This window comes from Pithys albifrons, chromosome 19 (assembly GCF_047495875.1).
Source record: "Pithys albifrons albifrons isolate INPA30051 chromosome 19, PitAlb_v1, whole genome shotgun sequence".
Classification (NCBI taxonomy): Eukaryota; Metazoa; Chordata; class Aves; order Passeriformes; family Thamnophilidae; genus Pithys; species Pithys albifrons.
Genome location: NC_092476.1, coordinates 384,965 through 405,909, shown reverse-complemented (window position 1 = coordinate 405,909; position 20,945 = coordinate 384,965). Strand labels below are relative to the sequence as shown.

Here is a 20,945-nt window from a genome sequence, read left to right as displayed (position 1 = left end):
CTCACACAGCCCCTCATACCTCCCTCACACCCCTCATACAGCCCCTCATACCGCCCTGACACCCCCCATACTGCCCTCACACCCCTCACACCGCCCTCACACCTCCCTGACACCCCTCACAGCACCCTCATATCAGCTTCATAGAATAGATTGGTAGAAAGAGCACAGGGCACAAAAGTGTAAGTAACTTTTATTTATTTTGCACCGTTAGAAGCAAGAAAACGAATGTTCCTTTTCAGAAGGGTGGAAATCATTATGGTTTCTTCAGAAGAAATGAACTGTGGGGCTGGTTTGTCCTTGACCTGCCTGGTGATATAGACCCCTACAGATTTTATAGATCCATTTATTAAAAAACAAATAAATAAAACATTTTTTTGTATACATATACATTGGATAACAGAAAGGTGGTCATATTTAGCAAACGACAGTGTACCTGCAAAGCCAGTGAAAATGTGTTTTCTAGTAAAGTGGTCTAAAATAGAAGCAGTGAAATACAGTGGACTATAATGAAATTGACACAAAATAAGAAAACTAAAAACTAAAAAGTGTAAGATTATGGTGGTGTATCCTTTTGCTATGAAGATAAAAAACACCCTAACATCAAGCAAAAAAAAAAAAAAGGCAGTTTAATAAGTTAAAGATGATAAATGGAAGAAACAATCAATTCCAAACCAGGAGCATTGTTGGAATAAACCCCTGAAATGAAAGCACAAGTAGAGGTGCTTTTATAATATGTCAGATTTTATGTCTTGAGGAGGCCAATCCATTCTTGTTTTCACATCCTGTTAGTGGGATTTGCATTTGATATCCAGAAGATCAGATTTGTTCCCTGCAGATTGAAAGCACATGCTACTTGTAAATCTCTTTTTCCTATGGCTTTGTGCAGCCTGTGCGTGCCCAGCATTCCTGTCATCCTTAGCACCCAAACTGCAGCAATTTTTGCCTCTTCAGATATTTATATATATATATGTGTGTGTGTGTGTGTAAAAGTACATGCATGTTTTATTGCCTTATGGATTTTTTTCTTCATTTCATAGTTACATGATTGCATTGGTTGCCTTGAGTGCCCCCATAGCCACACTTACCAGCTTCCAGTCCTACAAATTACTGTCCAGTATAGGAATCTTTACAAAGTAAATCCTATTTTAAAGGGGAAATAAATACCTGTATTCTTGGAGCTCAGTCTAGATGAAGGTTCTGTCAGTATAATTATACTGTTTCCTCATGTCTTTAAACATGGGTCTGTCTATACAGATTGTTAGTGAGTAACTAAATATTACTACAGAGCAGCTCTGAGAACTCAATTCCACAAGAGTAGTGCTTACCAGCTGTATATAAACTTTTGGTTAGTCTTTTTGAATTACTGGGTACAGCTTTGGGCCATGATGAAATCCAGTGTCAGTGTTTATTAGGGAGCATTACTGCATCCCCCTGGTGAGGCACTGGAGTGGGGTGTTCGGGGTGTAGCTGAGAATAACAAACCCTCAGCGGGTGTTCTGGGTTCTGGCATGTCTTCATTTAGGCCTCGAGTTAATGAGCACATTCAGTGGGACTCAAGGGCATCCACACTCCGTTTCTGTGGTTTCATCCAGACTTTGCTTCCAGCTGTTTTCCTGCTTCCAGGTTCTCCATCTCACAATCTATCCAGCCCCCAAGCCCAGATTTTCCATGAGAGAAGTGGGAAAGCACAAACGCTCTAGAACTGAGGAAACAAAGATAATTCCTGTGTCCCACAGCTGTGTCACTGTGTTCCAGAGCCAGACCCATTTCAGTGGCACCCCTTACACCACTGAACTTTACTGCCTGCTGAGGCAACTTCACCTGCAATAGTTATTATTCAGTTTTCCAGTTCCTATCCTTTATTTTCAGTCTGATTCGATTTGTAACAGTAACTGGCCATGGAAATTATTAGATAAGCTACTCTTCCATACTTACGTGGAAAACTGCAGTCAGCTCCCACTTAGAGTTTTCCCAGCCTCTTGTAAAGAGAGGCTACATAACAGTGCAACTGGAGAGAGGGAGCAGCTCCAGACTTCTGGATATGAAAATTCCCAGATTTTTGGGTAACAGCAGAGGAGTGGGCAGGCAGGGTGTATTTGGGATGGCAGGACCCTGTTGCTGTTGGGGTGGAAGCTCTCAGTTTCAGTTTGGTTTTCTGCATGTTAATGCACAGTGCTGTCCTGTTTTTCTAAGCAGGGAACTGAGGAAGAGAAAATAAACTTTCCTGCAAGGGAAGCCTGGGGAAGGGAAGAGCTGAGATCCTCCACAGCAGTCCAAGTGTTCCCAAGGATTTCCATGAATGCCGTGCGTGGGGAGATTGACAGAGCAGCCACTTGTGGTTCTCATTCATGTGTTTGGCAGGACTGCTTTTGTGCAGAGCTGCCCAAATGTACTCCAGGAGTGCAGCACTCCAGGAGCGTGGCCCTCAGGGAATCTCAGTGCCCACAAGGCACAGCTTTCAGCCAGCAGGGTGTCCTGAGCTATGGCAGAGTGCAGAGGGAATGCACAGGACATTCTGCACCAGGCATCACCTGTCTGCTGCATTCCCATGGGCAACACTCAGTGACTGAATTATTAGTATTGCTTAGTGGAAGTGTATGCTCAGGACTTGTTTCTTGGAGCTCTCTGAGTGATGTGTTAACGTATTTTTCATTCCTCTTTTACAGTGAAATTTCTTTCCTGATTTTCAATTAAAGATCCACTTTTGTTTGGTGGCTTTTTAGCAGTAGTGTTTGTCTTTAGAGTTTAGGTAGTGGACTAAAAACACCAGAACTGTTTCAAAAGCATTGTGAAAAGCCTGGGCCCATTAGATTAATTTGCTCTAGAAAGGCAGGACATCCCTTGAGATGATTAAACTGTAAGGCCAGAAATGGACTAAATACACAGAGAAAACCTCATGTCAAATCTTGACATTTAACCACTTAATACATTGAAATGGAACAGGAATCATGGCAGTTCCTGCTGTCATTGCAGAGATGCAGCATGTGTAGCACTTCCTGCAAAACGACCAAAAAACTATCAAAAAACTATCAAAAATTCAAAAAATAATTGTAAGTGAACTTTCAGGATTTGTGTTCTCTCCACTGAACCCCGGAAACTGTGAAAGATACAGCAACTGAAAACTTGTGATGCAAACTCAGTGATTAAACTCAGAAATGCAGAGATCAAAGAGGAACTGCTGGGCAGATGTGAGAGTTCAGTCAGTTACAGATGTAAATAGATGTTTCTCAACAAAAGGTCTGTTGACAGTGCAAGAATGAAATCTTCAATCACTCAAAATGAAAAATACAGGAGGATCAAAGAGCATGTCAATAGATAGTAAAATAAAACCTCAAGTGAATTAGTTAACTAATTAATTTCAGCTTTAAGTAAGGGATAAGTTTTAACAGGCACCAATTCTTTCTTTTGTGGCTCAACCAAGTACAGATTAATAAAGTGAGAATTGGAAATTTTATCATGAACAGTTACTTAAAGGGTAAGATCAGGGCAGAAACTGTTTTCCCACTGTTTCCCAGTTAGCACAAGTATACAGAATTCCCACGTGGGAGAGCTTATCTAAGTGTTTCATATGAAAGTGAACATGTTATCTGGGGTTTCATTTGCCAGAGGTTACTCCACAAGGCTCTTACAAGGGTTTATCTTGTTTTTGGAATGCTGCTTGGGAGGATGTGACTCTGCACTGTCACCCAAAGGATCCTCACTCCAGGGGCAGTTTCACTGGTTGTTGCCATGACTGTGGTCACTTTTGCCACACTAAACACATCTCCACAGACGGAGGTGAGAGACAGCAGGAGGCAGATTGGGACCAATCCTAATCCCAGTTTTTGGAAGGAGAAATAAATCTACATGGGGCATAGTTTGTACCGTTTGTCATGGCAGTGTAATTGATGCTGGTACCAATATCTTTGTGTTTAAGAAAATTAAAGGCTTTGCTCTGAGGAAGTTCTACCTTTTCCTGCCTTGTTAGTTATGAGAGAGTTGGGTCACCACAGACCACGCCCCAGTTTCACCCACCCTTCAAACCCAGACAGGTTAGTGGGGTAAATTAGGATTACTATGACTGCTCTCCAGACCTCTGGCAACAAGCCCAAGTACGAGTGTACAGACAAGAAATAATATTAAATTAATTAAGCAATACATTGCATGGTGCTGACAATTTGGGAGTACAGAGGCGAGAATGACTGATACAGTTTTGAATTGTTGAAATGTGACTGGCATTTCAGTGGGTTGTTAATTGGCAACCAGGATAGGATGACTGACTCGTTGTAACTGCCCTGCTGCATTTAGGCAGACTGTCAGACACTCCCCGACCAGCCAAATGACAAAATCAAATTAAAAGGCTCACAGTCACTACTGTACAAGCCCCTGGAGACCCTGAATAAACAGATGGATCTTGTATTGAGTACCAGATGTGAATGGGCATGGAAACAACTCCAGAGGCATCGTTCCCCTGCACTGCAAATTCCCCTGTGTGGATGTTCAGATCTTGGGGCAACACACAAGAAACAGAATGCCTCAAAATGAGTGGGAGGGAAAACCTGATTCATAAAAATTCAAGTTCAGAGCCAATGCAGAAGTAAAGGTCTTGCCTTTGTAAAGAGATGACATGTAAGAGCCAATTATCAGATAACAGTTCTGACAAGGCATTAAACAAAAATGTTTATGTTTGTTGTGGGTTTTTTCACTACTAATAGTTGAAAAGGAGGTGAGTGAATGAAATTCCAGCAGGGATTCAGATCTGGTGCTGCAGGGTGAGTGCCTGCAAGCTGTAAGAGGACAGCAATGCATTGACAAAGACAAGCATTTGTCTGTCAGAAGGGAAAGAATAACCTCAGTCTCCGACACGGACCGGGGTTAGTGCCAGTAGAGTCCAACGTCAGGCTGCATGTTCTTAACTCTAAGTTTTGAATTGCAGAGATGAAACCACTATTTATGCAGACTGACTGCTGGGTTTGGCAGAGGTGAACCAAATCATCATGTAAATTGTTTTAATTACAAAGCTAGGGAAGTTAATGTACTCCAAAGTTCAGGTTAGTGTATTTTTTAGAGTAGATTCCAAACTGCTTTGTTAACAGATGTGTTCATGTATTTTTAAATCAAAGTCCCACACGCTCAGTAAATGCTTTGAGGGCTTTATTAAATATATCTCCTGAAGGAATGAACCTCTGGCTCAGCAGAAGTCAGTTGAAGCTTCCCAATTATTTTCATGAGGCTGGAGCATCACTCTCATTGTTTAAAAGGCATCTTCATAAAGTGCACGTTAACTGTAAATACTGTTCATCTGGGGGCCTCTCCTAAAAGGCTGCACTTGTTTATGCACTCGGGTTGTAAAATGGCAGAAATAAATAAGATATATCTAAATCAATTTGTAATTTAAATATTTGCCATGTGCACGTTAACCATCTTGCATTTTAATAGAGACAAGACTTAAAGCAAAACACTGTGGTTGTTCACAAGGCATCCACTGCTTGCAGACATAACCTATAAATATTAAGCTGTGACAGCTTGCCAGGACCTTCTCCTGCAAGGACCTACTGATGGAGCTTTTCTAAAGAGCCTTCACAAAAGCAGCAAACTGCACGACCCTACAGGTGCAGCTGCACCAGTTGTTTCTCCAGTTTTCCCAATAAGATTTGTTGAAAGTCTCTGTATCACAACATCTTTATTGGTAATGGATCCCTCCCTTAATTTGCACTGATGCATTTGGAATGTCAGCTTCCAAAACAAGGCACATGGGAGGCATTTAAAGTAGATTTGAAGAAAGGGCAATGAACAAAGAGCATGTCAGGTCCCATTTTGATTTGCATGACAAATCCAGCAGGCAGTGTTCTGGTGGGTGGGGCTGGGCTCGCCTGCCACTCACGGCGTTTGTCACTTTGCTATGAGCACTTCTGACAGTCCGTTATGTTAATTGTTCTAAGGATTGGTTTCCTGGGGGGAGAAAAGGAAAGGCATTTTTATTTTTGCTCTCATTCCATCTACAGGAAAGGAGGGATGGCTGAGGGAACACAAAATGTTTTCAGTCGGGTTTCAGTCTATTTTTTGGTAAATAATCAACAAAATTCAGTATTTTAAATCTTGTTGTTACTCACTCTGTGTATTTTTGAGTGGGAAGTACTAGGCCCCTAAAGTAGAAACTTGGGGAGTCCATTGTTTTGGTGCAGACCATTCTTTGATCCTTTGAGTCCCACAGTGATGGGTCCTGCAGAGTGGTTTGTGCTGTGCCTTATGTGCTGCTGTGGGATGACATTGTGGGGCTGTGACAAGTGCTAGCCAGAAATTTAATGCCCTTGGAGGGCTTGTTGGACACCCATTGTTACTGGTATGTGGGTAACTCTCACATGTGTCAGACCTGTGGGGAGAGCTGTGCAGGGACTGAATTCCCTTGGAGGCACAGCTCGAGGTGGAGCTTGCTGTGGCCCCTGAGGGGACAGGCACTTCTCTACCATCCCTGTTAAAACAGTCATGGATCCTTTGGTGGTGGGGTTTGGGCTTAAAAGTTCCTGAGTGAGTGCAGGTTGATCACAGAATGGGATTGTCAGGCAGACAGACAGAATGAGCAAACTTAATGTTTCAGAAGACATTTTTTATGTTGGTTACTTTCAGTTACTGCTGGTTTTCAGCCCAAGGAGACCAAGGTTGAAGAGTGAGGAAAGCAAGAAGATAGAAATAGAATTTTCCAGAGGTTTACAGGTAATGACTGACGTTTACCTTTGAAGTTCTGAACTCCTCCACTATATGTGGTGTTCTCATTTATATGTTGTGATCTAAGTGCACCATGACAGATTAGCTCTAAATACAGAATGCTTTTATAGTACCAAATCATGCAATCAGATGCAGAAATACTCAAATGAAGTTAAACAATCCAGTGTAGGAATCCCAATCCCATTCTGGCTCAGTGACTCAGTGTGCTAATGCTGCTTTTCATGCTCAGGGTTGTCCTCCTTAAAGGCTGTTTCATTAAAGTCTTTAGATTTGTACCAGAATCAGTTTGAGCTGTGTCAAACCAGTATCATTAGTAAGTTACTGTTGATTATGAATAACACTCTTTCACCAACACTTTGTTGCTGAATTGTTGTGCTGCTTTACTGAAAGCTGAACTTCATGGGAGGTGAACTCAGTAAAACTCAGGTCCTACTGGCTCACCAGTGGGGGTGGCTGTGCTGGGATGGCTGTGCTGACCTTGCTCTGACCTGGAGCCTGTGGCAGTTCAGTGCAGGACCAGGGGGTCTCCATCAGGATCTGCCCTTGTCCTTGTGGGGTGAGGGGTCCCTTGGCACGAGACAGCTGCAATCCACAGCTGCCTCAGCCACCAGGCCCTGAATGCAGCACCAGCCTGTAGTTCTTGGTCTTGTGACTGGATGGTGCCTCTCTATTTCTTGGTAGCTTTCCTGTTCGGTCACTTCTTGGAAAATCATGTCACTATTTCCTGTCAGAGAGAAAAGTGCTGAACCTCTGCCACTAAGAGTTCATTTGGGTTTTTTTAATGGGGGCCCAATATTGAGAAAAATCACCACAATCACAGCATGTGAAAAAAACTACCAGTGCTCTTGATAGCTCTTGTAAAGTGCTTTGTCTTACATGTGTTTTTAACAAAGTCACTTGCTCAGGTTCTCGCTCTGTACTTGGTAACAACTGTTAAACCTTTTGACTGTAATAAAAGGGGAAAATCACCCCCAGGTTTTCTTGGCTATTATATATGAAAAATGCTGTGCCAGAAGCCCTCTCACCCTTAGTCTGCCTTGTATATGTTTTTTCAGAGACAAGCTCCTGCCTTTCCCTCCAGGAGGGAGTGATGGCTGAGACAGGGCAGGGCAGGTTTGGGGGTGGGGTTGGTTCCATCTCTGACCAGCTCAGTGACAGCAGTGACAATTCAATGCATGAGCATTTGGATAATATGCATTTAAAGCAACTCTCTCAATAAATTGTCTCCTGTGTCTTTCTTTTTTTTTTTCTTCATTTCCTGGGGCGTCCCTCATTTAAGAAACTGAAATTTGCTGTTGCCTGGGTTTATTGTTAATTTTCTCAGATGTGTAGACTCATAGAATGGTTTGGGTTGGAAGGACCTTAAAGATCATCTCATTCCAACCCCCTGCCATGGGCAGGGACACTTCCACCAGCCCAGGTTGCTCCAAGCCCCGGCCAACCTGGCCTTGGACACTTCCAGAAATGGGACAGCCACAACTTTGGGCAACATGTGCCGGGGCCTCCCTACCCTCACAGGCAAGAATTTTTTCCAAAAAATTTGGGAGGTGGAGAGAAGAAAGGTGCCATGTGAGAGGGAAAGAGCCATTTGTCTTGGAGGATTCCCATCAATCTCTCCTCCATAGAAGAGATGCTCCAGACCCCCCATCATCTCTGTGGCCTCTGCTGGACCCTCTCCAGTTGCTCCTTGTCTGTCTGTACTGAGGAGCCCAGAACTGGACACAGCACTCCAGATGTGACCTCACCAGGGCTGAGTAGAGGGGTAGGATCAACTGCCTCGACCTGCTGGCCGCTCTTCCAACACCAGACTCCAGTCTGAGCAGTCACTGGTGCATCTGTGCTTCCAGTCTGCATGGCCCAGGCTCGGCTTTGCCATTTCTCCTCTGGTGAGGAGAGACTGGAAGCTGAGCCTGTTTAGTCTGGAGAAAAGAAGACTGAGAGGGGATCTCATTAATACATATAAAATATTTCCAAGGTGGGTGTCAGAGGATGGTGCCAGGCAAAATCTTCAGTGCTGCCCAGCAATAGGACAAGGAGCAATGACCATAAACCAAAACATGTTTGACCTCAGCATGAAGACAAACTTCTTTCCATGGAGGTGGAAGAGCCCTGGAACAGCTTCCTAGGGAGGGTGTGGAGTCTCCCTGTGTGGAGACATCCCAAACCCAGCTGGACACGTTCCTGCATCACCTGCTCCAGGTGACCGTGCCCTGGCAGGGGTGTTGGACTGGGTGACCTCCAGCGGTGCCTTCCAACCCGAAGGAATCTGTGAGTCCGTGGTTCTGTCATTCTGTGTCTCTGTGAGCCCGTGGATCTGACCCTGCGGTTCTGCGGTGGCCCCTCCGAGCGGGCAGGGGGCGGCAGAGCGGCCGAGCGGCCGCGGAAGCGGCGCGGGCGGAAGCGGCGGCGGGTCTGGCTGTGCCGGGCCGGGCTGTGCCTGTACCTGTACCTGTACCTGTGCCTGTGCCGGGCCGGGCCGTGCAGGACCCCCCGCAGCCCCGCGGCCATGGCGGAGCGCGTCGAGCAGCGGCTGGAGGACCGCATCCCGGAGCTGGAGCAGCTGGAGCGGGTCGGGCTGTTCTCCCGCACGGAGATCCGGTGGGTACCGCGGCCGGGACGCGCACGTGGCGCGGCGGACGCGCTCCCTTCGCTGATGTCCCGATCCCCGCAGGGCCGTCCTGAGGAAAGCCTCGGCTCTGGAGTACAAAATCCAGCGGAGAGCGCTGCGAAAGGAGGATTTCATTAATTACATCCAGGTAGGCTTTACCGAGCAGCAGAGCGGGCCGGTTCTCGGTGCAGATCCAGCTCAGAACTGAGTAGTTTTCTCGTGACACACGTAGGAAACGGGCAAGAAAACTGCTGTTTGAGCCTCGCACCTCACCTCACCTCACCTCACTTCACCTGGTCGCTGCTGTTCACCTGTGAGCGGCTCGTTGGCACCAGAGCAGGCAGCGCAGCCAGCAGTTGGTGCCCGAGTTTGGGATGAGATTCAGGCTTCTCTCGTGCTGGGACCTTTTCCCGTAGTTTCTTGTCTCTCCAGGATGCAGAGCCCCCAGTTCCCTGATGTGCTGTACAAACTGTGGTTAAGTGGAATTAATAAGCTGGATATTAGGAAAAAGGTGCTAAAAGGGTGGTGGGCACTGACCAGGCTCCGCAGGGCAGTGGGCACGGCCCCAAGGCCGCCAGAGCTCCAGGGCTGTTTGGACAACGCTCTCAGGGACAGGATGGGATTTTTGGGGTGTCTGTGCAGCGCCAGGAGTTGGACTTTGATAATCCTTGTGGGTCTCTTCCAACTCAGGATATTCTGTGATGCTATTTTTTTTGTGGCTAAACAAACTTCTGATTAGAAGTTTGGTGTGTGCATCACGATTCTAGGACTGTGGGTTGTCAGCAGCTCAGTTCTGAAATGTCACATGCAGGAGAAATCCTCAAGGTTAATTTAATTCAGTTTTAGAAATGCAGCAACCCAGACAAAAAATTACTGCTTAGGTTTTCCTGTCTGTAGTGTTTGCTGTCCACCTGATCAGCTGTAACAAACTTGGTCTGTATTTCTTTGCCTTACTGTTTTATGCTTCATCATTTACTTTGAAATGTTTTTTTTTCTTCCCATTCTAGTATGAAATTCGTCTGCTGGAACTGATCAAGAAAAGAAGGGCAGTAAGTTTGTCAGTTATTATTAGGAGTGCAGAATCCTTTATGCCACATTTGCCATTGCAATAACATGAATGTTTTTTCCCTCCCAGCGCATTGGATATTCCTTTAAGAAGGATGAAATTGAACATTCTATTCTGCATCGAGTCCACAGCCTGTTCAACAGAGCTACAGGAAAATGGAAAGTAAGTCTGTTTATTTGTACTGAGATTCCTTTTTTCTGCATGGCCTACGAAGGGTGTGTTGTTTGCTTGTCAATGTACAAGTGATTTTGTACCTTGTGAGGCTGATTCTCTTCCTCTGTTCATTTCCAACAGGATGATGTCCAGCTCTGGCTTTCACATGTTGCATTTTGCAAGCAATGGGTGAGTTTTCAAATGCTGATCTTAGCTGAGTTGAGATGCTGCATTGCTGTTTATTCAGGTATCTGAAACTTAAATCAAAGACATGCTGTAATACTGAAATAATTTTGATGATACTGTTGGAGCTCCCTGGGATTTACATTGATGTAAGTGTAGAATTTGACCCTGAAGGAATTAGGAATTTGGATGCTTGCAGGGGCAAAGGTGAGGCTGACAGCATTAAATCTGGAGTACCAGTTGGTTTCTGAGAGCCATAACTTGGTTGTACCTTCTCTGGAGTGAATGTCTCATCTGTCTGTGAACTGTGATTTTGTTCCAAATAGTTCTTTTAGTGGCTATGCTGCAAAGTCTAATTCTGGCAATTCTGTACTTTGTGAACTTACCTGTGCAAGGCTTTGTGTTATTATCAGCATTAGTAATGCAGGTGGCCAAAGCAAATGCAGCCTTTGCCTCAGAAATGGCCATGAGCCCAGGGGTTTGGAGTGTCTGTAGCTGTGGGTCAGAAGGGTTTGAGTTGGCTGTTGTTACCTGGTCTGGTGACATTTGAAAGCTGGTCAGTATTGAACTAACAGGAGAAACTTTCTACTGAACATAAAGTGGCAGAGAAGCATCTTGTCCAGTACAACTGCACTACAACTTGCATCCTTTCCTAAGGAAACTTTACTCCTGGGGGTTCCAGTCAGTACCAGAGTGGGTAAAACAAAATTACTTCTTTTACAGAATGCAAAGCATCAACTCAGTAAGGTGTTTTCTACCATGTTGGCCATTCATTCCAATAAACCAGGTAAATAAAACAATGGTGAGTGCTGCATAAATGCCTCAGTATAGATTGTATGGTGTTGGTTAAAGTTCTTGTAGATCTCAGTTCAAACTATTGGGGTGAAAGTTCCTACTCTCTTTTCTTTGCCTTGCTGCTGCTTCAGAGAGGAGGGCCCTGACAGGGGCTGTGCTGAGCAATCACAAGGTCACATGAAGTAGGTCTGCATGACCATTTCCCAGGTAGTCTGGGGACGAGGTGAATGTGTCAGAGGTGGGAGATGTTAAATGTTCAAGACTGCTTTTTGGCTTTGGAAGGCATCATCAGATCTGTAGCTAAACCAGATTAAACTTCTGGATCTGCTTAGCTGCTTAGATCTGTCCTTCAGCTTGGTTTTACATGGGAGATAATCAGTTTTATTCCAATGCTGAGCTCATTTTGAGAGAGTAAATTGGTTTATTTATTTATTTCACCTGCTGCAGAGCTGTGGATTATGGCAGCAAAGTGGGAAATGGAGACACGACTCTCATCAGAAAGCGCCAGGCACTTGTTCCTTCGTGCTTTGCGCTTCCATCCAGAGTGCCCAAAACTTTATCAAGAGGTGAGTTCCTGGTTGGCTTCTATGACCAGTTGTTTGATCAATCAGAGCACATCAGTTCAGCATATTTCTCAGGTCTGTCTGAGACAACTGTGAAAAAAACAGCAGGTTGGACTCAGAGGTCTTTTCCAACCTATTCCAAAAAATGTCAAAATATTAAAAAAAAACAACCCAAAATTCCCTTCTAAAGTACTATGAGCTTTTCTAGGACACAGACACTGCATTTGTCTGGCATTCCCAGCCTTTGTTGGGGAACTTGGTTTGTTTTGAGGGCAAGTTGAAGTTTAGAGAATGACTAAAAAATGATCATTGCTACAGGTTGGATATTTCTGGACAAATAGGGAGGGCAGATAGTTCTGTGCCTTCAAACCCCAAGGCTCTTGGACATACGAGGAATGTGGGAAAGCCCTGATTTGTGGCTCCTCAGACCTTGTTCTACCCTGTTTGTGCCCTTGGACTTTTGTGGCTTACCCCACAATCATTTCATTGTGCTGTCACTCTGCAGTATTTCAGGATGGAGCTGCTGAACGCTGAAAAACAGCGGAAGGAAAAGAAAGCATTTGAAAAAGCAAAGATGGACTTGGTAGGTCACCTAAACTTAAGAGATACTGTCTGCCTGTGTGTCACACATTTGAGTGCCCAGTTTCAAGGGATCTGCATTAATGGTTTATTTGACAATGGCTTAGAGAAGGTTTTTGTTCATGTCCTTTGCCTGTGTGGAGCTTTTCAAGTGTCTGCTGCAGCTCAGCTCAAATCCTTCATACTTCAACTTTTTCTTGCATTTGTAAATTCTTTTACTGCATTCCCCAGTCTGAAAATTAATAGTAATTTCTGGAAAGGAATAGCTAAACTTACTACCTCTTGTTTCTTTAGAGTTGACTTCTGCAAATTACATAAAAATAGATAAAGAAAAACATTAATATCTTCTGATTTTCTTTTCCCTGTTTGCAAAAGTGATAGCTGCGAAAGGAAAAGAGTTTTTTCAAAGATATGCTTGATGTTGCAGGGGGAATTCAATTACTCTGAAGAGATCCTCAATGGGGAAATGGCTGGCATTGTCTACAGAAATGCCTCCCAGAAAATTAAAGGTGATTAATATTTCTTGTACTTATTCAATGAAAAGATTGTCACTTGTAAAGGGAGGACAGTTCAGAATGACACACCTTTTTTGCTTTGTTTACCCAACATTAACTGACATATAATCACCTGGCACTGGTGGCAAAGAAGTAAGAATTGAGACTAATAATAAACCAGGTTAGATTATTTTAAATTAAGTTGGCTTAGTAAAAATAAGCCATTTATTGAGAGAATTGGGTAAAATAACTGCAAAATAGTAGCAGATATCTTTTGAGAAACCATGATGGATGGGGATAATTTGAAAGACAATGGGCAAAAACCAATAAGGCTGAAAAGTAGTGGGGAGAAAGAACATCAGAGGAAATTCCAGAAAGAGTTGGCTTAATTTAAACACTGGAAAAAACAGGCATACAACCATTTGTAAGCACCTGAAAATAAGGAGATGAGAAATGGCAGCTGGGGATTCATAGTCTAATTATGTCATGTCCTGTCTCTGGGCACTCTCAAACATGAGTGGTGGAGATACAGGAGAGGTACAATCCATGGACATCTCCTGTGTCAGTTCAGGAGAGGTCTGTGGGGCCTCAGTAAAGGAGCAGAGGAGGGGCTGATTAAATTTACAAGTGGAACCAAGCTACAGAAATGCAAAATGTGCAGCTGATGGAATATGTTGAGTAATTCTTTAACAAATACTCCACTTAATAGCTGTTTTTTCTCCTCTTGAATTGTAGGTGTTGAGTTCCAGCTGGCTGTGCTCTCTATTGCAAAGCTCTTTGATTTTACCCAAGATTTGCAGAAAGAAATCCTTGAAAAGTGAGCTGTGGTTTGTGTTGTGTTTTTATTTTACTCTAGCCTGGTTTTTAAGAAACATGTTCTCATAACTTCTCTAATTTATAGTGGGTTGACAGGACTTTTAAGAACTAAATGCTGTTCCTCTAGGGAAATAGTGTTAAGGGTGATGTGAGGTCCTTAAAAACAAAAGATGAGGCAAGTGTGTTCTTTAGAAAAAGATACTTGTATCTTACTTCAGAAAGGGCTTTAAAATCTGCTAAGGAAGATTTAAATAAAATGTAGTTGTCAGTGAATATTTACTGCACTTGGTTTCTGTGAATTCACTGCAGGAGCTGTGGATTTTCCTAGGGTATTTTTGTGGGTTTTTTGGATCTTTTGTTTCTCCAGTTGTTGCTTTTCACAGCTTCTTGTCTAGTTCATGTTCTAGCTGGAGAATATCCACAATAAATAATTTAAAAAAAACCCCTAATATTTTGTCTTTCTCTTGTGGAAAGGTACAATATTTTTTCTCTGGCCTTTGGTCACTTACCAATTACATACATTTCTATACCAGTATAACAACCCTTCCAAGCATCCTGCCGATGAAGGCTGGTGGTTGTGGGCTGGTCCAAACATGGTGTGTTTAGTTTGCAGAGCAATCATGCTGATGATCCCCTGACCTGGGACTACCTGGCCCGCCGGGAGCTGGGGCTGGGGGCCCTGCAGCCCTCGGAGCACAGCACGAAGCAGCAGAAGGTGTCGGAGCTGGCCCGGAGGGAGGAGCGGTGCGGGGCTGTCTTTGACGAGGCTGTGAGGGCAGTCCCCACAGGTGAGATGTCCTGCCTACATTTTAACAGTGTTTCCTGCTGCCTGAGCATTCTGTGAAAGGCTTGAAGGGGATGGCAGGCTCTGCCATGCCTAAGAGAAGGCAAGCAGTTCATAGAATCATAGAATGGATTGGGTCAGAAAAGACCTCCGAGATCATCAAGTCCAACCCTTGATCCAACCCTACTGTGATCACCAGCCCAGGGCACAGAGTGCCCTGGGCTGGTGATCACAGTGGGGTTAGATCAAGACGTGGTGGATTCTCCCTCAGTGCCACATCCATTGAATCACAGAATGGATTGGGTTGGAAAAGACCTCCAAGATCACCAAGTCCAACCCTTGGTCCAACTCCAGTCCCTTTACCAGATCATGGCACTCAGTGCCACGGCCAAGCTCAGTTGAAAAACCTCCAGGGATGGGGAATCCACCCCCTCTCTGGGCAGCCCATTCCAATCCCTGAGCACTCTCTCTGCAAAGAATTTTTTTCTGCTCTCCAACTTCAATTTCCCCTGGCAGAGCTTGAGCCCATCGTGCCCCCTTGTCCTATTGCTGAGTGCCTGGGAGAAGAGACCAACCCCCACCTGGCCAGAACTTCCCTTCAGGCAGTTCCAGACAGTGCTGAGGTCACCTCTGAGCCTCCTCTTCTCCAGGCTAAACACCACCAGCTCCCTCAGCCTCTTCCCACAGCACTTGTGCTCCAGTCCCTTCTCCAGCCTTGTTGCTTTTCTCTGGACCCTTTTTGCTCTTCTTCTGGCTTTCATGCTGCCTTTTGGGGATCTATTTTATGTGTTATTTGGGTAATTTTTCAAAGCATTTATGCTTTCAAAGGAGCAGCCTAACTGAAAGTATGAGTATATTGCTGGTTAGCTGTGAGTGAGCAATGGTGTTGAGTTGCCAGTGAAATGGATATCCAACTCCAACATTGGCATTGTCCTTACTCAGAAAGGAATTTATCAAGGAGTGGTCTCTGGAGGGGTCACAAACTTAACTGCTGAGCAGCCTTTGACCAGCCACCCTACAGGGAGCAGGGATTTCTTCAGCTGCATCGGGTTGCTCAGGGCTGTCCAACCTGACTGTGAATGTTGCATCTCCCAGCTCTGGGCTCCCCGTGCCAGTGTTTAACCACTCTCGTTGTATGAAGTGTCTTCCTCACGTTGTTGGCATTAACACTTTGCTTGGATTCTTTGTATTTCTTAAAGACAAATATTTGTGTTTAATCTTGTGATTTTGTAAGGTGTAATATTGTGGCTTTGCTTCTACAGAGGACATGTGGAAATGCTACATCACCTTTTGCTTAGAGAGATATAACAGGAAAACCAACAGTGAAGAATTAAAGCAAAAGGTAAAAGCTTGTTATGAAATCCTACTAACAAATTGTCCCTATTTTTCTTGACTTCTGTAATCCATCACTCAAGAAGCAAATGTATTTTAACATTTTAGCAGAAATACTTATCTGTGGCCATCACTAAAAATTATTTGCCATCCAGGGGGTTCACTTTTACTGTCAGGCTCACACATGGTCCTCCTGAACATGAATAAGCTGGGCATAAACCAGCCTTGTCAGTAAAGCACAGTGACCTCTTTGGATGAAAGCTAAGACTGTAAACTTGTTAGCCATAGAATCACAGAGTGGTTTGGGTTGGAGGGGACCTTAAATGATAACTGACAATCCTCAAACCTGTGCTTTTTTGAAGAAAAGGATGAATTAAAATGAGTCTTGCAAATAAACGACATATTCAGTGATGTGTTGATAGACAATCCACTGGGCTTCTTGAAATGCTGTGGTCTGGTATTTACAGGAGTAATGCTTGGTTTCTGTTTTCTTCTCTGTTGGTTGTAGAGGCTGGAGAGGACACTGAGTGTGTTCAGCAAAGCCCACGAGTCCAATGTGCTGCCAGAAGCTCTCTATAAGCAGTGGGTAAGAGCTGACACATGACTCAGGTCGTGTGCCTTTGCCAGGTTGAGTAGACACAGATGGGCAATATTGGTTCAAGGCCTTGCTTCTTAACAAGGTGTTGCAAGTCTTGTGGTGATGAGCTGTATCTGCTGGGTTTCAGCTTCAGCTGCTGCTGCAGTGCAGCCTCTCTGAGAAGGCCGTGGAGGTGGCAGAAGCTGCAACCAGGCGCTTCAGCCTGTCCGTGGAGACGTGGCAGATGAGGCTGCAGGTGCTGATCCAGCTGCAGAGGGAAGATGTGACCCTGTGCTTTGAAGAAGCCATTAAACATGTGAAACCCAAGGTCTGTGCTGGGTTATGGGCTTGCATGTCTTGGGCTGGAAACCTTTGATGCTTGGTGGCTTGGGGTTTTCTCCCTTTACAAGGCATTGAAAGTTGCTAACCATTTTTAAGGTCAGAAATAAGAACTTGACATTTCACATGCACATTGCATTCCCAAGTGTTAAGGGATTGTAAATTCACTTCAAATTCACAGGTTTAAAGTCTGAATGCTCAAGGTGACATTTTGCATACTATAGCAATGAGATGGTATTCCTTGTGTCTTAGCTGAAAAAATGTCTTTGCTTTTCTTCACTGTCCTGACACATGGTTTGTGTGTGTGGTATTTCAAGCCTTGAATTAGCTGTGTGCTCTCCTGCTGCTCATTTCAAACCCTGGGCACAAGGAGTGAGGAGAGGAAACAAGGAGCTGACCATTTCTTTCCTTCTTATTCGTGAAAGTTACCTTTGTCCTGCAGTGCTCAGGGATGCAGAAGAGCTTCTCTCATCCCTGGCAACACAGCTGTGTGCAGTCCAGAGCTGTCTTTCCAAGAGCACTGTGCCTAAAGGACATTTTTTCCAGCAGCTGATACAGAACCTGGGGGATGTCTTGCTGTCTGTTCCTGTACATCAGTCCCTGTATTTCAGCTGTTTGATGCATTTGCTCACCTTGCAGGGCACTTTGCCACTGTGGACCCTCTGGGTGGAATGGAGTGAAGGCACAAAGAGCAAGGAAGACACAGAAGCTCTCTACCAGGTACTTGACTAATCAAAATCTACTGTGTAAATAAATGGGAACAGTGTGTGTGCATGAAACACATAACAAATGCTTTATCCTGCAGGTCTGTCATGGTTGTGTTGATAGCAAAGAATTTCAAGCAAAACAGTGTATGTTACCAAAACTCAGTTGGACATGGGCTTATAGGCACAAATGTCATTCCCATTCTTCTGAGACATACAGATATTTGTGCACAACCAATGATGGACTCTTCCTTTGTGGCCTAGAATTTTTGTTCTATTTCACATCCCTATCTGAATATGATTTTCCAATCTGTGTGAAAACATCAGTCTTGTTACAGACAACTCAAGATGAGAACTGGGACTTCAATTTCCTCAGTAGCTTAGGGCAAAACTTTTCCTCTTTGCCTGGCATGTTGGGTAATTGGGTTTTTTACAACATAAAACACGTATTGTGGGTGGAAGCTTGAACTCAGCTGTTTGTAGAGCATTGTGAAACCCTCTGCACGAGGGGTGTTAAGGAAATCTCAGTTGCCAGCTGTATGGAATGCTGGAGGAGAAATGTATTTTAGACTTAGGAGATCTGCCTTATGTCAGACGTCTAATTAGAGCAAAAGCACTATTTGATTTTGTCTTCCTTGTTGCCTTATAATTGTAGGTTATATGGTTGTTCTATGTTGTGGGTTTTTTTTCCTTTTCAACTTGCAGAGATCCTTACATGCCACAACTCCTGCTGAATCTGTGACTATGAAAGAAATGTATCTTGGCTGGACTTACAGAAATTGTGGTTATAAAAAAGCTAAAAGAGTCTTTACCAGGTAACAAATAAAACCTTCAAACCTGATTGTTCTTGGGTGTATGTTGAGAACCATGAAGTCTAAAGTTACTTATTTTATTTCAGCCTGTGTGAAAATCGTCCATTTTCGCTTGACTTCTTCAGAAAGATGATCCAAATAGAAAAGGAGCAAGTAAGTTGTTGAATATCCAATTAGTGCCTTGTATTTGTAAAAAACACTTCTAACTTTGGATTTATACAGGAAACAGAGTAGTGTTGTCAGTCTGTCTGCACAAGCTGATTCACAGGATGTGATACAAACCCAGTTCCATGGTAACTAATCCTGGGCAGTGTGTGTGTGTGCATGTAATTGCCAGGACTCTTTTCTTTGTAAGAATCTAATCAAGCTGCAGATTCACTTCTGTACAAAATAAATGGCCATTTAATACCTTCCTTTGTTAGGAATCCTGCAAAATGCTTCATCTGAGAGAATACTATGAACGTGCCTTGAGGGAGTTTGGTTCAACAGATACTGGTGAGGGGAGTCTATTATTTATTTATTTCTTCATTCATTCATTCAGTGCTGCCTTTTATTTCCATCCATTTCCAAAGGCAGCTGTTTGTTCTGCCCTTGTGCTTGCTGTCATGCAGGATGGAGCTTATTTCTCCCCACTATTTCTTGTGTGCCATGAAGTGCAGGACACTGCAGTGACCCCCCACTGTCACCCAGGGTCGCTGGCACTGGGGTGGCTTCAGCACAACTGGGAGCAAATCATTTTACTTATTTATTGTTGCATTATTTCTTAAGACCTCACTGTTCCAGCTGGGAATAGAATCCAAGGTTTTCCTCCTCCAGGTGCAGGATCTTGTAGTTTCACAAAATAAACCTATTGCTTTAACATCAGACACTTAGAAAAAAATAATTTATACCTAGGTTTGTTTGTTAAGTAATATCCAGTCAAAATCTAACCAGAACTTCAATTTTTCTTTCAAAGATCTCTGGCTGGATTATATCAAGGAGGAGCTAAATCATCCCCAAGGCAAACCAGAAAACTGTGGGAGCATTCACTGGCGAGCTGTGAAGATGTTGCAGGGAGACCAGGTGGAAGATTTTATTTCCAAATACACTTTATTGCAAACTGGACATTTATGAAAAACTATATATAGTTACAACATGACAGTGTGCATTTTTTTAACTTGTTTGTACAGGTAAATATGTTCCTGGAGCTTATTAAAGTTGACCTTCTTTACATTCTGTGTGACAAAAAAAGAATCGTCTGTTTTACTGCAGTCATTTCTAGTGCTGGTCCTGCCAGGGGCAGGTTCAAGTGCACAGACAGAGACAGCAAAAGCACCTGAGGGTGTTCTCACTGAGGCTTCTGAGAGCAAACTTCACCCTGCCTAAACATTCAGAAAATTATAATGCTTCAGCTTTTACACTCTGGAAATATTACAGCACCTAAATGCAAAAAACCCCAAACCAAACCCCACAGAAATTACTACACCTGTGGGTGATCTTTGTATCTTACTGAGTTGAATAATGAGGTCATAATTAGGTAATCAGAAATCAGTAAAAATACAGTATATATTGTTTCCTAGCCTTGAAGTCAGGTGTGCTCCACAACAAAAACAGAAACGGCCTCTGCAGTCACCTTGCATTGCTCTTTGCATCCTGAGAGTGACGGAAAGAGGGATCTGAGATCTTTTAGCAATGGCCCTGGGGTGAGGGCAGAAAGTTCTCATCTGCACTTCAACTTTCTGTCCACAGTGCCTGAAGTGGGTGCTTTTTGAAGCAGTGCTGTTGGCTGTTCACAGAGCCACATTTTCCCATGTCAAAGCCAATAAATCAGCATAAATGCCATCCTTGGACCAGCAGAGAAACATGAGGAAAGCACAGGTACATACTGCAGTAGTTCCTTCAGGGAGTTTCCCAGTGACTGAAGGGTGGCATCATGACAACACAGGGATATACATCTGAGATTTTTCACTCAAGTAGAAACTGCAGCTCCTCTCAAGCAACGAATTCCACTAAGTTTTGACTAGCTGGAAACAATGTTTGGAGCAGCAGCCTGTTGAGATTGTTCCTTCTGTGTCCAGCAATAGGACAAGGGGGCTTAAGCTCTGTCAGGGGAAATTTAAGTTGGATATCAGGACAAGGCTTAAGCGGTGGGGCAGCTCTGAGGGCAATGGCAGGGATGGGGCAGCTCTGAGGGCAATGGCAGGGATGGGGCAGCTCTGAGGGCAATGGCAGGGATGGGGCAGCTCTGAGGGCAATGGCAGGGATGGAACAGCCCTGAGGGCAATGGTAGGGATGGGGCAGCTCTGAGGGCAATGGCAGGGATGGAACAGCTCTGAGGGCAATGGCAGGGATGGGGCAGCTCTGAGGGCAATGGCAGGGATGGGGCAGCTCTGAGGGCAATGGCAGGGATGGAACAGCTCCGAGGGCAATGGCAGGGATGGAACAGCTCTGAGGGC

At 44.2% G+C, this 20,945-nt stretch overlaps 1 protein-coding gene across 2 annotated transcripts; it reads left to right on the top strand.

The window, feature by feature from the left end:
* Positions 1-9,097: 9,097 nt before the first annotated feature.
* UTP6 (UTP6 small subunit processome component) lies at positions 9,098-19,722 on the top strand. Of its 2 annotated transcripts, XM_071573838.1 has the most exons (19): positions 9,098-9,303; positions 9,377-9,461; positions 10,321-10,362; positions 10,449-10,541; positions 10,674-10,721; positions 11,439-11,502; positions 11,958-12,076; positions 12,579-12,656; positions 13,080-13,161; positions 13,882-13,963; positions 14,569-14,750; positions 16,009-16,088; positions 16,587-16,664; positions 16,804-16,983; positions 17,634-17,714; positions 18,404-18,513; positions 18,597-18,663; positions 18,933-19,005; positions 19,466-19,722. In XM_071573838.1, the coding sequence occupies exons 1-19, from the start codon at positions 9,212-9,214 to the stop codon at positions 19,621-19,623; spliced, it is 1,794 nt and encodes a 597-aa protein (XP_071429939.1). In that variant the 5' UTR covers positions 9,098-9,211; the 3' UTR covers positions 19,624-19,722. The 2 variants fall into 2 exon arrangements, with proteins under 2 accessions (XP_071429939.1, XP_071429940.1); XM_071573839.1 differs by lacking the exon at positions 16,804-16,983.
* Positions 19,723-20,945: the final 1,223 nt, after the last annotated feature.

What these genes read in the sequence shown, in the direction of transcription:
- UTP6 (XM_071573838.1), top strand. Translation starts at nt 9,212, where the DNA reads ATGGCGGAGCGCGTCGAGCAGCGGCTGGAGGACCGCATCCCGGAGCTG. An exon ending in GCTAAAAGAGTCTTTACCAG is followed by an intron (nt 18,514 to 18,596) that starts GTAACAAATAAA and finishes ATTTTATTTCAG; the next exon opens with CCTGTGTGAAAATCGTCCAT. An exon ending in GTTTGGTTCAACAGATACTG is followed by an intron (nt 19,006 to 19,465) that starts GTGAGGGGAGTC and finishes TTTCTTTCAAAG; the next exon opens with ATCTCTGGCTGGATTATATC.